Source organism: Chaetodon auriga, chromosome 12, assembly GCF_051107435.1.
Source record: "Chaetodon auriga isolate fChaAug3 chromosome 12, fChaAug3.hap1, whole genome shotgun sequence".
Lineage (NCBI taxonomy): Eukaryota > Metazoa > Chordata > Actinopteri > Chaetodontiformes > Chaetodontidae > Chaetodon > Chaetodon auriga.
This window is the reverse complement of record NC_135085.1, coordinates 15,799,093-15,816,437: the sequence shown is the minus strand read 5'-3', so window position 1 is coordinate 15,816,437 and position 17,345 is coordinate 15,799,093. Positions and strand designations below refer to the sequence as shown.

The 17,345-nt window shown below is 43.6% G+C and overlaps 2 protein-coding genes across 2 annotated transcripts in view; one reads left to right on the top strand and one right to left on the bottom strand.

The window, feature by feature from the left end:
- Positions 1–3,631: 3,631 nt before the first annotated feature.
- mep1bb (meprin A subunit beta b) lies at positions 3,632–10,008 on the top strand. Its single transcript, XM_076745071.1, has 14 exons — positions 3,632–3,700; positions 3,810–3,828; positions 3,924–3,974; positions 4,078–4,121; positions 4,226–4,304; positions 5,418–5,535; positions 5,699–5,877; positions 6,509–6,727; positions 6,895–7,047; positions 7,261–7,476; positions 7,583–8,050; positions 8,165–8,344; positions 8,687–8,819; positions 9,786–10,008. Exons 1-14 carry the CDS (start codon positions 3,632–3,634, stop codon positions 10,006–10,008), a joined length of 2,151 nt encoding a protein of 716 aa, XP_076601186.1.
- Positions 10,009–10,330: 322 nt separating this feature from the next.
- Positions 10,331–17,345, bottom strand: part of phlpp1 (PH domain and leucine rich repeat protein phosphatase 1) — a 42,155-nt gene continuing 35,140 nt past the window's right edge. Inside the window, exons 8-17 of the mRNA XM_076745258.1 lie at positions 17,205–17,265; positions 16,439–16,534; positions 15,660–15,815; positions 15,111–15,311; positions 14,666–14,828; positions 14,423–14,553; positions 13,977–14,090; positions 13,467–13,661; positions 13,106–13,334; positions 10,331–13,015 (exon numbers count right to left, since the gene is read on the bottom strand). Coding sequence (XP_076601373.1) covers positions 11,693–13,015; positions 13,106–13,334; positions 13,467–13,661; positions 13,977–14,090; positions 14,423–14,553; positions 14,666–14,828; positions 15,111–15,311; positions 15,660–15,815; positions 16,439–16,534; positions 17,205–17,265 — 2,669 coding nt within the window. The 3' untranslated portion in view covers positions 10,331–11,692. The remainder of the gene's footprint in view (positions 13,016–13,105; positions 13,335–13,466; positions 13,662–13,976; positions 14,091–14,422; positions 14,554–14,665; positions 14,829–15,110; positions 15,312–15,659; positions 15,816–16,438; positions 16,535–17,204; positions 17,266–17,345) is intronic.

Below are 17,345 nucleotides of genomic sequence, written 5' to 3'. Positions count from 1 at the left end.
AATAAGTTGAAGTTTTTGTTTTTATACTCATAGGTTGGTCCTGCTGCTTCACACCAAAACGCTGCTGAATTTGAAGACCTGAGATTGCATGTTCTGTCTTCTTTGTGTTTCCTTAGTTTCCTCCTTCAATCTGAAGACCCGCAGGTTTGAGGAATTAGAAACTTTCAGTATCCAATAGATGTCCAGGGTGCATGCAGTCCAACCCCAGTGCATGTTGGGATAGGCTGCAGCTGCCCTCAGCTTTGAAAAGAATAGCCAGTGTAAAAAATGCATGGATGCATGTTCATTATGGACATTATGGACGTGCTGAACTGCAATGAAGGGTTTTGCTTGTGACTCAAGATATCTGTTAGTTTTAAAGACATCAGTGGAAATGCCACCAGTGGATTGTAACTACTGAAGTACATTTACTCAAGAGCTGTACTTTAGTAGAAGTTTAAGGTACTTATACACTACTGATTCGCTTTTCCTGCCGCTTTCTATTTCTACCCCATTACAGTTCAGAGATAAATCTTTTGCTCTTTGCTCTGACAGCTTTAGTTACTGGTTATATTTATACCCTTTTATATATATATATATATATATATATATATATATATATATATATATATAAAGTTGTCTCATAAAAACGAGGTATATAAACGAGTTGTGTGTGTGTACATACCTCATTTTAACAGTTTTATCATTGAGTTCATTTTAAATCATTTTGAAGTTTGGACTACTGGTTGGTCAAAACAAGCATGGGGAAGGTGTCACTCTGGCCTCTGGGTAAGTGTGATGACATTACTAGGGATGAGTGAGTACACCACTATCTGTATCTGTATCTGTATCTGTATCTGTTCAACCATCTAAATTATCTGTATCTGTATCTGTATCTGTTCAACCATCTAAATTATCTGTATCCGTATCTGTACTCGGAGTGGGCGGGGCCTAACGAAAATGGGTGGGGCTTACATCGGTACATTATTTTAAGTCTGACATTGATAATTCATGAAAATATTAATATAGGCTACTTTGTGTGTTCAGCTGTATGTGTGTAAGTGTGTAAGTGGTCTGTAAGACTGTTTATTTTTTAATGATCTGTGTGAACTCAGTGATTCATGCAAACATCCAGTGATGGCAAACAGGGAAATAATATGTCAGCCTTGTTCACTGTATTCTTCTCAAAAGCACCACGTTCAGTACGAGCAAAGTTTTCCAACTGACTTTATATCACCAGTCAAACTAAGAGCAAGCAGACGGTATAAATAAAAAAAAAAAAAAAAAAAAACGGAGTGGAGGCAGTGACCGATGCGACAAGCCGTTTTCAGCTCTGTCTTGTCAAATACACCGCGTACGTTACAAAACAAGTTCACCAAGTAACTTTACATATCATACAAACCGAGCAACGTGAGCTACAGACGTGTCTGTGTAGGGAGGGGCGGGCGCTGTGCGTGACTGGCCAATCACAGAGCGTGAAGACAGTCAGTTACCCAATGAGAATTTTCCTTCAGCACGAGCACGGATAGTGACGAGTTTTATTCGTATCATGTTCGTAATCGTCAAAAATGCTCTGTCCGTAATGGATACTCGTCTGAAACGAGTATCCGGCTCAACCCCAGACATTACTCACTATGTTCAGGTTTTTTACAAATCAGTCAATTAATAGAGAAAATAATCAGCAGATTAATACATAATGAAAATAATCATTATGTGCAGTCCTGTAGAATATAGTTAACATGACTTATAATAACCTAATGATATCATTTAGAATAGTACAGCAGTCCCAGGGGACATTTTTCTGCATTGAGTACTTAAAAAAAAAAAACTTTAAGTATATATACTAAATTATACTTTTACCTAAGCAACCTTTTCAATACAAGACTTTTACTTGTAATGTAGTATTTTAAAGCCTGGTACTAGTACTTTTACTTAATTAAAGGCATCGTGGGCTGCCCCCTTCCTGACCTGGACTCTATATATGCAGGCCGGGTCAAGAAGAGGGCAAGATCCATTGCCACGGACCCCAGCCACCCGGGCCACAGACTGTTTGTACCGCTTCCATCAGGAAAGCGGTACAGGACTATACGAACAACCACCAACAGACTGAGGGACAGCTTCTTCCCCAGAGCTGTCAGGGCTATCACCCCCTGCAGCACCTCACACACACCTCACCACCCCGCAGCAACACCCACACACTCATCCCCCCCCCCCCCCCCGCAGTCACACACGCACATCTACACACACACACACCCCTTCCCCCGCCGCCTCAGTCACTCCCACCAATTGGAGGGAGAGACTGTGAGAACATTTCTTTTGCACACTCGCACCTTCTGTGTACTTAACATTTAAGTATACACACAGTGTCATTGCATCTTATGTATATTGTATATACGTTTTAAATGCTGACTTTTTATGTCCTTTGGTTTTGTTTATCTTATTTGTGAATTTATGTTATCTGTGAGTTTATTTTATTGTGAGTTTATTTTATTGTGAGTTTATTTTATCTAGATGTGTTTCATCTTATTCTATTTTATCTTATTTTATTATCTTTTCTTTTTCACACGGGGGTTGCAACAAAAATTTCATTGACATGGCTATGCTCAATGACAATAAAAGCAATCTTGAATCTTAAAGGGTCTGAGTTCTTCCTCCACCACTGGAAAACACTGCTGCCAGACCACATTATGCTCCACACCAGGTGTCAAGTGATCAGTAGCTTTAAAAATTCTGTGGAAAAGGTTGCACGAGCTACACGGAAATATAGTGCAGCTGCAGAAACACAAAGAACCACCTTGAGTGGGTCCACTGTATGTCACAGCATATATGTAGACAAAAAACCAAGGAGACTCTTTGTCAGCAGGAAATTGCTTGGAGTAGGTACAGTGAGGGGGGGTGACTGGTTTGATGTAATCCTTTTGTGTTTCTCTGAAGGTTTATATGGATTGGAGCATCCCAGTCTGTCTTGCCATTCAAAAATCGATGTGACACAAATAAGAAATTGAAAATAGAAATCTTTAAAAAAAAAAAAAAAAGTAACGTCGTCACAATCCTGGAACTGTTGGAGGGCAAAGCACAGTGTGGAGGAATACGACAAATGTATGTTTTTTGGAATGAAAGACAAAGTGTTCACACCATCTACGGCGAGGAAAAATTAAACATTGGCTTATAACAGCCCTGAGAATAACACAGAATTGCTTACCTATGTCTGGACGATGCATTTTCCTTTATTCAGTGTATGATTATAGAAAGAAAGAAAAAAAAAAGTACAGTACATTTCCATCACTTTAGTTTACCATGTATCAGCATAAACCAAACGTGGCAACTTTATATCACTAACAGCTACAATTTATCACCAAGTAAGCATTTTTTACAGACTGTAAGAGGTTCATAAAAACAAAGCATTAGGTACATTAGTACCTTCAAACGTGTTCCTCTCTCTTGCAGGTAAACACGTAAAGGTGTGTGAGCAGATAACAGAGTAGACTGAAGCTGTTGCATAAACCAGACCCTTTACAGCTCTGTCAATTATCAGCTTGTAATCACATGTTTTTCATTTTATTCCCTGCATGCTCATCTCTACCTTCCACTGTTCTGTCCAAGCTCAGTATCTTGCACTTGCACTGTCCCATGCAAAGGGACACTTTAGGACATGGCAGGACCTACAGGTGCACTTGTTCTTCACGTTGTTTGCCTCTTATGTGGCATTACCCTTTGCTTGGTGAGAAATTGCTTTATTTTTTTAAGACACTGCTGCATGGTAACAAGAAATTTGATTTTAATGCACTTGAAAATGAATAACATTTACATTTTAATTCTCGTTTGTTCAGCCCATAGCAAAAATATTAGGTAAGTGGTCCTTTTTTTAAAGCAATACACAGACTTTTCTGTCGCTTTCATTTGAAGTTTCTTCACCTTTATTTGTGTCATTTCCGCGTACACAGACTATGATGTAGACGGTGGTCGGGACCTTGACATTTTTGACATCAATGAAGGTATGCAAAAAGAAAGATGAAAAGACCCTTTCCTTCCTCCTGTTTCCAGATTAAGATTCAAGTAAGCACTGTAAACCACTTGTCTTTGTGTTGGTCTCCACAGAAGCAGGATTGAATCTTATAGAGGGAGACATTGTGCTTGATGAGGTATGTTATTTTAAATGTTTCAAATTTTCAACCTGCACAGCTGAATTTTGTTGAATGACGCCTAACTCTGACTCCTTGCTGGTTGCTTTTTTTGTCCGCCACAGAGGCAAACTCGAAATTCCATCATAGGGGATGAGTACAGGTGGCCGAGGACGATCCCGTACGTCTTGGGGGATGATTTAGGTAAGAGTGCCTAAATGATAAGTTCCCAAGAGCTGCTGAAGTTCACCTACACTTCGAAAAACAAATGTATGATTGGTTTATAAAATATGTGGTATTGTTAATGATTACACTACCTAACACTATATAAAGCAGTTGTAGTAGCTCCAACTTGACCAGCTTTAATATTAAAGTACTGCTTACATATTAATGCTTAAAAAAAATAGAAAGTTATCTCATCATCTAACAACAGGGTGAGTAGGTTTATTGTTGATTGTTGATTCTGTTGTTGGAATCAGAATCAGATTTATTGGCTGAGTATGTGGACCTGAATTTGACCTGAACCTGAATTCCAGTCAAAATTCTGAATGCAGGACTTTTTCGACCTCTCTGAGGTCCAACTGACTCCAGACTAATATACATAACGTAGAAAACAGTAAACAATTCCTTATTTCTTGCTATTACAATGCTTTATGGTTATTTCCACATTTTCACACCTTGATAGGAATGGTAAGATAAGATAAGATAAGATAAGATAAGACTTTGTAAATCATTAGAGCCAGCAAAAAGCAAAAACAGCAGCACAAAAGGGTCAAGATAAAAAAAAGTGTACAGGATACAGAACAGAAAAACAACTATGTATATGTATATTATGAACAGATTCTAAAAATACTAAATGCCAAAATCCCACTGCCCATAAAAAGCACTATTGATAATGTCCTTATGAGAAAAAAACACTAGTGTCATATGTTGTATTGCACTTGAGAAATACTAAGTCTATGTATATGCACAATATATACAATTTATTAAAACACTGTATACTGTCAATAGGGGTAATAAATAGTGTTATTGCACAGTTGAGAAAAAATAAACAACAATGAAATACTTTTCTACATACTGGGTTTTAACAATATCAGATGAAAATCAGTGATTAATGATTATTATCATTATTATGATACAGCTGTGAAGATGTGAGTTCAGATCAGAGGTAGAACATATACACCACCGGGTCTGTCTGTCTGTAGTAATCTTGAACCCCAGTTGGTCTGTATGAATTTATACTGCATTATGGTCAATCTTAAAGGGGAGCTTGGAAAACATATTTTTTCTATCTTTGATTTATCATGTTCTCTGCAGAGATCAATGCAAAAGGTGTGATTCTGAAGGCCTTTGAGCAGTACCGGCTCAAGACCTGCATCGACTTCAAGCCTTGGACCGGAGAAGCAAACTACATTTCCGTCTTTAAAGGCGACGGGTGAGGCAAAAAGAACTTTTATACCTATATGGTCAGTTTAGATGGCAAGACAAGCTGTTCTGTCTCAAGAATTGATGCATTGTATATATTTAAGTCATTAACAAAAGACATTTTGGATTGTACTGGACGTTCATAAAAGTAAAGTTGTTGTTTTTTCCAAAAGCTGCTTCTCCTCCGTGGGAAACCGGCAAGTTGGGAAGCAGAGGTTGTCAATAGGAACGAACTGTGACCGCATCGCCACCATCGAACATGAGTTCCTCCATGCTCTGGGTTTCTGGCATGAGCAGTCCAGGGCAGACCGCGATGATTATGTGAACATCATTTGGGATCAAATCACAGAAGGTACTGAACCTCTCATTGCTACGCAGCCAACCCAATTAAGATTGAACACTGCTCATTCATGCTCTCACCATTCATCCCTTTATGACATGCATACTTCATGATTTCCTTTGGCATGTGCATGATTAAAACTGTGTCAGAAGGAGAACAAGAGTAAAGGAGCTTTTATACATTACATTTATACAGGCTTTTCGCAAAGTTCGCATTCTAATTAGTCGGAAAAATCACTTTAGTTTATGCAGTGTTCAAGAGGTTTGATATGCAGTAAAGCACTTCATGCTACAGATGATTTATTGCTTGTGTGATAACCATGTGCATGCCTGGTTTCCATGGCTGCATAGTAACAAAACGACATTATCAGCTAATGTAACTGATATCATCAAGGTCTAATATCAGACTTTGTATCATAGCCAGTAAATCAAAACTACTTTTAAAGACTGGGATTAAAGAGTACCTTATGTCAGCAGTCTTTTATCAAGGCTTTAAACAACTGTCAGATGTTGAAATCAACTTTTATGAGAGATCCTAAATCCCAAACATCTCTGATATCCACCTGTGCATTTGGAGGACAGAATAAGACATTGTGATAATGAGTTCAACAGCACTGAACCCTTTATTTCTATGTGATCTACAGGTAAAGAGCACAACTTTAACACCTACAATGACACCACCTCCAGCTCTCTGGGCGTACCCTACGACTATGGCTCCATGATGCACTACAGTAAAAATGCCTTCCGCAAAGGCACTGAGCCCACCATCGTCACCAAGATCCCCGCTTTCAGTGATGTCATTGGCCAGCGTATGGAGTTCAGTGACAGTGACCTGCTCAAGCTGCACCGCCTCTATAAATGCAGTAAGAATCAACAAGAAACATATGTTGGGTTTTATGATCTATATAACAAGAGTAGTGTCATCTTGCACTGCCATTATGCTATTGAATGTGAATGAGTCAGACATTCTCAGTTTATAGCAGCTCAAAGTCCTACACCTCTGTTTGTGTGTTCATGAAATATCTTCTAGCCGAAGCCTCCACGTTCCTGGATTCATGTGACTTTGAACGTGAGAACATCTGTGGTATGATCCAGGGAAAGGGGGATAAGGCAGACTGGGACAGGGTCACTGAAGCTGCTGGAGGGCCAAACAGTGACTACTCCAACATGGGCAAATGCACTGGTGAGAGCGATCTTGCAGGAATATACATGTTTACATACATGTACAAGGACTAACATGTTTCAATGTGCAGAAAGGCACACAAGGGTTGTTTCAAGATAGACTTGAATCACTGCTCTGTGATGCACTGGCCTGTATAATCATTCTCTGGGCAAAGTGCATTGAAATAATGCCTCGGTACTGGCGTCATTAATCAAGTGAAATTGTAATTTTTAGGCTCGGGGTATTTCATGCACTTCAACACCGGCAAAGCCAACACTGGGGATACAGCACTGCTGGAGAGCAGGCTCCTTTACCCCAATCGAGGATACCAGTGTCTGCAGTTCTTCTACTACAACAGCGCCGGCCCCAGTGACACGCTGAAGATCTATGTCCGAGAATACGATGAAGCTAACCCCACGGGAAAACTGCGCATGATATCAACCATAGATGGTGAATGTGACCAAATTCCTCTAAAGCTCAAAATCTACTATAACAACTGTTTATGCAATCTTTCCATTCAATAAATTCTGTGTTTTTACCTCCTGTGCTGTAACAGGTGCCCCTCAGGAGCTGTGGCAACTGCACCACGTGAGTCTAGACGTCAAGAAAAAATTCCGGGTTGTCTTTGAAGGGGCCAAGGTGGGTTCTGAGTCCTCAGCAGGAGGACTGTCACTGGATGATATCAACCTCTCTGAGACCACCTGCCCAGAGTTTGTGTGGCGAGTGAAAGATTTCAGTCAAGTTATGGACAACACGCCAGCAAACACACCAATCTTCAGCCCAACATTCACCTCTAAGGAGGGTTACACCTTCCAAATGGGGCTGTACCCTAGTGGTAAGGACGACAACCCTGGTCAGTTGTCAGCTTATGCTCATCTGGTGGCCCGTGAAGGGGACACCGGACAGACATGGCCATGCGCCTGGAAACAGATGACCATGATGCTGATGGACCAGCATCCACACATCCAAAAGCGTATGTCCAACCAGCGCAGTGTCACCACTGACCCCAGCATGAACTTAACAGGTGAGGCTGCTTTCAAAAACATTCAAATTACTTGTTCTCTTTACGCCACAGCAAATCATGAAAATAGAGTTTTTGCTGTGACACTGTAATTATACACCTTTTCTTTTCGATCAGGCTCAGACCAGCTTCACTGGGACGACCCTCGCAAGGTGGGCATCAAGGTCAACGACACAGATGGGTCTACATATTTCCGAGGGCCAGGCGCCGGCACTGCAGTGTATCTCACCCACCTCAGAGCCAGGAGCAGGGATTTTATTAAGGGAGGAGACGCCATCTTTCTCCTCACCATGGAGGGTAAAACCACCAGATTACAGTACTGAGCACTGTGTGTTCAAAGATGTCAAAGATATAAGAAGTGTGCTGCCTGAAGATTTCATTTTTTTCATGAAGCCACATCCATCCTGTCATACATTAGATTAATTACTTATTCATTAGTATGCTACATCCACACAAACAGTATATTTGTGGGGTCATGTATACCAGCGATGCTTGATTACATCCATGATTCATATGGCCACTTGAAAGAAAAACACTACAGTCAATCATGTGATCCAATCATTGCTTCATTTCATGTTCTTTATATGCTTCTCCACATGGATTCAATTAGCCGCTTTCTCATTTGCTGTCCCTCTTCAGATGTGTCTCATCTGCTACAGACCGAGCCGACAATTCCCCCACCCACACCAAACACAACTGCCAATCTCTGCAATAATATTGAATGTCTGAATGAAGGGGTCTGCGTGGTGGACGAAGGGAAGGCTGTTTGCAGGTGTGTGTCTTTACACTTATTTTTACACTTTTTGCCTGCCTTTGCTGGATAGTAACAAGTGAAGAGGCAGACAGGAAATAGGGAGAAGCAAGGGCACAACACGCAATAAAGGTGGCCGGCTCGAATCAAACCGTCGATGGTTGTGACGCTCTGTAACCATTTGGCTACCAAGGCGCTCCATGTGCGCTTTTTGACCACACTTAATAAACTACAGATGTGACAATAAGACAGCCTTCAAAGGTGCTGTCAATACATGTCACAATAATCTAGTGTTGCATCACACCCCTTTTCATATATATAACTGCTTTTAATAAATGGTTTAAAACACACTTTAACGCAGGTGTAATCAGATAGTGTTCCTCCTGTGAGGCACCCAACACTGCATGCTGGCATATAAACAGATAATGACAATCTGTGCATTCATAAACACATGCCAAATTCCATAATTCTGTCCCAAACTACATTATGTGCTATGAACAACCTGTCATATGTTTATGTACTGCTCAGAAATGATAAAAAGGAGGGTTAAAGTGAAGGTTAGCTCTGTCCAAAAGTAGCACAGCAGCACCTTAAATTCAGTCATATAATCTTATGGTTTTATTATTTGTGGTACTTGCCCCTGGCCAGGGTGCGGGCACAGTAACTTTTTGTTACCTTTAGACAGAGAAAACGGTGGGGCGTGATTAGCCTGGCTCTACGATACGATCGTATCGTATCGTATCGTATCGTAGAGCCAGGCTAATCACGCCCCACCATTTCCAGTCTTTGTACTAAGCTAGGCTAACTGCCTGCTGTGGGTCTTCTCATCTCTCTTACTGAGAGATTGAGAGATTTTATCTCATCTTGTTCCATTAAGTTGAGTTCTTCTTATATTTACCTTATATCAGTTTCACCCTGTATACATGCTGTATGGGAATTCCTTCTGATTTGTCCCTCTCCTCCTCATCCTTCTTCTCTGCTCTCCAGGTGTGCTGTGGGCGATGACTGGTGGTACTATGGGGACAGCTGTCAGCACAAGGGCTCCATCGACGATAAAACCATCCTTGCAGTCGCCTCGTCTCTGTCTGTGCTTGCAGCAATGATTGTGATTTTAATAGTCAGTGTCATCTGTGTGAGGAAGAAGTACAAGAAGCGCAAAGTGGACAACGATATCGTCATGAGAAACCAGGGTGCCACTGATAAAGACTGAGTTTTAAGATTCCAAACTTTCCAATCACAAGAAGAAGACAGACTTTAAGTGAAATAAATCAATGTTTTCCAGTTGAATATTCATGCTAAATATCTTGTCCAGCAGACTTTGGAATTATAGATTTATTGCTTTTGGCTCAAAGGTAAAGCTGTCGCATGCTGCAGATCATAACATTGTATGATATTGCCCCCTTCTGGTTATTTAATGTAAAAACAACAGGGCAAACAAAGTACATTATTGTAAAAACTTTTGTTAATGTGAAGTCTTTCATGTCAAATGTCAAAACCATCCATTATTAAAAAACAAATCCAAGACAGCAAATATACTCACAAATTTAAAATTTATTATACCAAAGACAGGAACATCTGTGTTGTCTCTTTTCCATGTGGATATATTTGTTTGTATTACTGAACTTGACACAGTCATGCCGGTGATAACAGTTACTGTAGGAGGGAGGTGGGAGTAATATTACGTGTGAATGTGCATGTATGTGTGTTTGAGTGTGTGTTTGTGTGTGTGTGCGCCTGTGTGTATATGCGTGCATGCAAGTGTGCATGTAAAAGATCTGTTTATTAGTGTTCATTAGATACAGTGATGACGACAGGACATCACAATCAAACAAAGTGGAGCAAACCATAGCAACTCTGTGTTATACTGCATGGAATGTTGGGGCTTCCGATCTGCAATTGCACATATACAATTGTGTGTGTGTGTGTGTGTGTGTGTGTGTGTGTGTGTGTGTGTGTGTGTGTGTATTTGTGGGTCCATGTTGTAAGATAAAGGGGTCGGGGGGGGGGTGACACCTCCATAACAGCAAAGTCTTGGTGAACCTCACATCCTTCCCACCACTAAAACCTTCACCGACATACAGGTACGCAGTTCCTTTAAAAAGCATCAGTATACAACATTTCTCTTATTTACAATCATTGGAAAAAAAAAAAAAAAATCACCATTTCTCTCAGAGAAGATTAGTAAAAGTGACTGAGTCACCATAAAGAGTATGCAACTCCTAGGAGTTAGTATTTAAAATTTCTACAAAAAATTTCTATGCCATTTTACAGGCCAAGAGCCATGATTTACTGAAGAAATACAGTATTTTAAGTGCCATATCTACAACAGTTAAGTGTGGTATTACTGGTGTACCATCCGACATAGTTCACTGATAATAAAAAGATTATGTGTCTGTTTTTAAAAAGTTCTTTCAGCAACTTCACCGCTTTCACATTAAAAGATATGGTAAGTTCTTACAAAACAAACAAACGAACAAACCATGGAATTGTTATCCATATTAACAAGTGTTGTGGCGAGCTAATGCTATTGCAAAGAGACTAGTGTCGATTACATACTCAGCTGGTTGTCTAATGTAAAAACAACGCTCCACAGTCTGTGAGAAGGGCACAACCACGGACACCAGGAGCTGTGTCCACCAGAGGGTTGAGGGTCATTAAAGGGCTCATTTGCTTGTTTCATTCTATGAGTTGAATGGGTAAAAAAAAGGTGGAGCAGGTTACAGTGCATGGTTCTTCAATGATGAGGCTGTGTAGAGCGAGGAAGGCTGTTTAGAAAAAGTATGATCAAACTTTTCATGTGCATTTCACAGCCTCCTGCTGAAAAGATCAATGGCAGGCTTCTGTGCATGCTGTAGCTGGGAGGGAGATGAGGCTGTGGTTGGTGGTGTTGCTGTTCAGAGAGGGGTGTCGTAGTAGTCCGTGGGCTGATCGGTCCCAGGTGGCTTCTGCTGTCTCTGCTGATGCTGTTTCATGATTTCCTTCACCTCCTCCTCCAGCTCAGGCGGGATGATGAACTGGTCGTCTGGGTCTGGCTGGGCCGGAGCCGTGAAGTAACCCCCGGGCTTCTTAGAGGGAGCATCAGCAGCCACCTCAATGAGGTTGTGACTCTTTTCCTGGCGTGCCACCGACCCATTAACCCTCCTCTTTCCTGCCAACTTTCCTCCGTCCCCACCTCCTGCTCCGACTCCCTGCCACGATTCGTCTCTCTCCAGCCCGTTCTCAGCGTCCCCGAGGCTCATGTCGACGCCTTCCTCCAGGGGCTCTGGGGTGCATGGCGGTGGAGGAGGTGGGGGAAGCGTCAGCAGGGCGCGCTCCTGGCTGGAGGACGAAGGCAATGATGTTTGAGGTGATGAGGAGGAGGAGGAGGACTCTGCTTTGAGGCAGTGGACATCCGCCTCTACTTCCACACGGCTCCCGTTGGAGAAAACACCAGCGATGGGCTCCTCGTCCTCGCTGTCCAGCCCGTTGTCAGACAGGGCGCTCGAGAAAGTGGCACTAGACAGCTGCCTCTGGAAGGAGCCGGCCAAGCAGGCAGGGTGGAGGGCACAGCAGCTGCGAGCAGAGGGCAGCTCTGAACCTGGGAACAGGTAGTGGCAGGGCTGGGTGGTTGTGTGGGCCTGCTGATGCTGTAGGGACAGCGAGTGGGCCTGATGGTGCAAGTGAAGATGAGGATGGTGGGGCTGGTCGTGCAGCAGCACCAGGGAGCTCTGCGGTGGCTCATCAGACGAGGCTGTGGAGCCCACTTCACTGCTCATCTCGCTGGTACTGATCTCGCTGCTGATTTCGCTGCAGGAGGAAGGCGGCACAGGGAGGGAGCCATCTGAGGGGCGCTCCTTGATGGCAGAGGATGATGGTGGATAGGGGCCCAAGCCGGGGCTAGGGGGAGGCTGCGGCGGCTCGGAACAGCAGCAGGAGCAGCAGTCTTCGCTCACACTGAGCTGGACCACAACAGCGCTGAGGCTGTCCGTGCAGCCGTAGCCCTGCGCCAGCGTGCACAGCTTCTTAGCAGCAGCAAGGCCATCGGGGACGTTTCGAACAGCCTCCACAGCCTCGGTGGGTGACACAGCATCCCACAGGCCCCGGCTACCCAGAATGAAGAACTCATCCTGGGGGGTGAGAGTGACTGTCTGCACGTAGGGGCAAGGGATGACGGATGGGTAAAGGAAGGAGTAGCCCATGATTCGCGTAGAGTCGGTCACGCCGTTCACCTTGTTGTCCTGTGGAAAAGAGCATAAACAACAATTCAGTGCTCATGTGGTGCACATTTAAAATGACATTTGATTTAACGTACTTTCAAGGATCTCTACCTCAGTGATGATAGCCCTGTGCTGCCTGATCCTGCGGTACTCCTCCTCAAGCCCTACGTTGTGAAGCAGTGACAGCGACAGGGGCTTTCCATCGCGGCACAGGATGGCTTGGCACTTGCCCACATTAGCAGCGGTGAGTGTGAAGCAGCCGCCGGGGTCGGTGGGGTCATGGCGAATGTGACAGAGAGCTGCTGAGCCACCCAATTTCTGCCCTGCGGTTCCCAGTTTTCTGTGGTGGTAAAAGAAGAGGAAGGCAGAGGGAGTATTTAACATTTCTACTCCCCATCAACCAAATTTTGCAGGTTGTAGTTTCTGCTGAGAAGTAAAAAAAAAAAAGCAACATAATGAACCTGCCGTGTACCTTTGCATGACGAGGAAGGTGTTGGTCATGTAGTCCTCTTCGCTCTTGGTCTTGTGCAGTTCTTCAGCCAACACGTCGTTCATTGTGCACTGCAGAAGGTAGGGCACTTCCACATTCCTGTCCCCATCAAACACACCGTACAGAGCCTCACGACTCCCACAGAAACTGTTCACAGAGAGAGCCGCGACACACAGCCTGAAAAGGAAACAACAGGCGGCCATGTATGAACACGTGACTGCACGAACTGGCCTGCTGAACATTACTTGTGGACATGGGTATGAGGAATTGCTTGAATCTCTTCCTCAGTATTCACATGCTGAAGGTGCTGAGTTTATAATCCAGCCCATACTGAGATGTGACTACACATGATTCATGATCTGCTTCAACACGTCCTTCATTTGAGTCATCTGGTTTTAACAATGCACGTTCTCGAGAGGTCTGGATTAGTGAGGCTTCACTGGAAGAGTGTGATACTGGCTGTTTTTCCATTATTGACTGAACTGAACTCACTTGTTCTTGACGCCGGAGGCCTCTGTGTAACCATGACTCCACACAGCAGGCCCACCAGATGTCTCATTCGACGAAAAGGTTGGAGGCGGATCAATACGGAAGCAGCGAATATTACTGAAAAACAACAAAACGTGAAATAGATGAAATTCACCGTGACATTTAGAGGAACAAAGATCCATGATACGCTACTGACAGTCTTCTATTTAGGATATTCACGAATAGGTGGTTTCTATCATAAAAGGTCACTTCTTTGTGGAAACTGCAATCATAACAATAAGCGGTATAATAGAAAAACAGCATATAAATGCAAAGAAATTTAAATTAAAGCATGAAAAACAGAATAAAATACTCCCTGTGCAACATGTAGGCCATAGTCACAGTCAGATATAGATGCAGAATGACACTGTAACTACAGCAAACAGACCTACAGAGAAATAATGACATACTTGAGCTGCTCGAGGGTCTTGTGGTCCAGGTTGAGACGAGGGTTTCCGGTCAGGTCCAGCTCCTGAAGCTTGGGAGGCAGATTCTCCGGCAGAGTGATCTCAGTCAGCTCATTACAGCCCAGATCCACGCACTGACGACAGAGGAGAAGATGTGAATGCTCGCAAGCATGCACGTGCAGTACGAGCTCGGGGGCTCGTGCATAACGCTGCACACACAGAGGTGTGCTGTTACTACTGTCTTACTTTCATCTCCATCAGCTGCATGACCTCAGGAAAGACCTCGATGGAGTTGGAGTGGGCGATGAGCGTGTGCATTCGCCGGCAGTTCATGATGGTGGTGGGCACAGTCTTCAGCATGTTTCCGCTCAGGTCTACCTCCTCCAGCTCCTCCAACTTGGCCATTTTACTGAAGAATGAGGTGTGAGGCATTGGGTGAGTTGAGCACGTAGAATGATTATTAATTAGTCAATAACGGCTCATTTATTTAGGAAGGAAAATTTGCCAGTCAATGGTTCCTCCAGGACAGGGAGAATCGCTGCCTATTTTTGCCTAATTTTTTCTATCCTTGTAAAGTGAATCTCTTAAAAAGAAAGTATATTAGTATCTGTGCATATGTTAGCCAGCAAGTACAAAAATACCAAAGACACAGCATGTAAAACACAGATGAGTGAGCAGAGCAGATCTTCACCTGGCCGGGAAGGTCTGGAGATGGTTGTAGGCCATGTGCAGAACACGAAGGTGTGTGTGGCCTGTTAGCATGGGCACACACTTATCTGTCAGCCGGTTATTGGTCAGGTAGAGTTCCTGCAGGATGCTGTGGCTCTCCTCTGACAAGCTGGATGGCGGCAGGTGCTCCATCTTATTGGCTGATGCATTTACGCATCGTAAGCTGAAAGTAAATATGAAAACACCGACTCATTTTTGTGCTCCTTCAGACGGGAAAATGAAAAACAGTGACCAGTCACTTTAATCACAAACTTCTGCATGAATTCCTGCTCCTATGACCCCCATTAAAACCCCCTCCCTCTCCCATCCCTGAGCTGCCTGATTGTTTTTTATTCGCCTGTCATCCCTGCCCTTGGATATCTTGTCCTCGGTTAAAATCCTATTCATAATTTCTGCCCTTCACATTCATACACCTGCATTTTTCTTTACGCTTAATGCTCTTGTCAGATGTCGGCTGCATTATCTGATTAAAAAAAAAAACAAATCACTTCCAGTCGGTGATTAATGCTACCTGTCAGATTTGAGGAACAGGTTGCATGGCAGCTCCACCAGTTGATTGTGCTGTACGTCTAAAACCTCCAGCAGAGGGCGCTCCACTCTTTCAGGCAGCTTCTGCAACTGGTTATGTCCCGCACTCAGCTTCCTCAGACTGCTGCTGCATAACAACCTGTGGCACGAAGAGCATACAGACGGCTGGGTAAGAGCTAGAGCATCAAGGATACTGGTCTCTGAACCTGCAATGATGTATAAGTAGATAGTGATATGATTGGTGAGCAGGTGACACACGATTCTTCCACACAGCTGGCTTGTGAATGCAGGGACTGTACGAGAAGGAACTGAAACAGTCATGGAAATGATAATGCAGGAGGAGGATAGGGGCGAGGATGGGGATGTGAAAACAAAAAATAGCGGTGCCTCTAGCGGAGCCTGCAGCTGGAATTCATCATCCTGACACTTACTGGGTAAAAAATAAATCTGCAGACAATGAGGGGGGCAGAGGAAGAGAGAGAGAGAGGAATGAAAAGAGAGAAGCAGAGGGAGGACAGTTGACAGAGACGACGCGAGACAGAGAGAAGAGGAGGAAGTGAGCAGCATCTGAGCTGACCTTCCAAAAGGCTATATAAAGAGGGAGAGAATGGACCAAGGCTGTGGAGGTTACAGGCTATCTGTGTGATTTATGAGGCCCTATGGGGGATAGATGACTGGCCGGCAAAAGGGCAGGAAGTATAATGCAGCACAGTACGCCATTTACAGGCTTATGGACACGTTCTCTGAGAGGGAGAGACTCACCGCGCCGGGAGCTCAGTGATGAGGTTGTGGCTCACATCCAGTACTTCCAGTTTCTTAGCTTCACACAGCCAGTCTGGCAGGGACTCCATATGGTTCCTACAGGAGGAAGGGAAGGGGGGGGGGGTGATGATGATAAATGACGTGCAGTTTATAAAGCGAGATACCGAACGTGGAATATAATGTACCAGAATACTGCATGTGTTTGAATTCCCGACAGTCCTGCTCTAGAAAAGACAAATTAGCAACTTCAGCTCTGGTTGAAAAATTGCCCCCCCCCCCCCTTCCCCACAATATTTTGTAATATTTCTGATTCACTTGACTGTCAGATAATTGAGGCAGCAGCTGTGTTATATTTCAGACAAAAAAAGGCATTAACAGTTATGACCCTAAACAGATTTTTCCGAGCCGGGACGCTCTCTCAGAGGTTAAGTAGAAAAACTAGATTCAGCACTTAAAAGCAGACTTTTTTTTCCCATGCCTTTTTACTGACCACAAAGAAGCTGTACAGTAGCTACCTTTCACTTAACAACCAGAGGTGAAGGGTCAGGGCTGACACGGTTAAAGGATGACAGCCCTCTAACATCAGCTCTGACAGTTCACCACACTTTCAAAGAGCCATGTGCAAGAGCGGTTACAAGGTCTTTAAAGCGCTTTTTTCCTGTTTCTTGGGCAGAGAGGATCTACTGTAAATGAGCTACATTCTCAAATGCTTTTTCCAATCAGAGCCGCTTTCCTGTGTCTGCGTGCTGTGTGGGATTTTTCTCACCTCGAGATGTCCATGTAGCTCAGATTAGAGGGCACGGGGCTGACATCTAGTCGTCGTAGCTCTGTATGGAGAAATCAAAACACATTAACCTACAGCAAGGACAGACGTGGTGTACTACAAGAGCAGGTAGATGGGGAAATG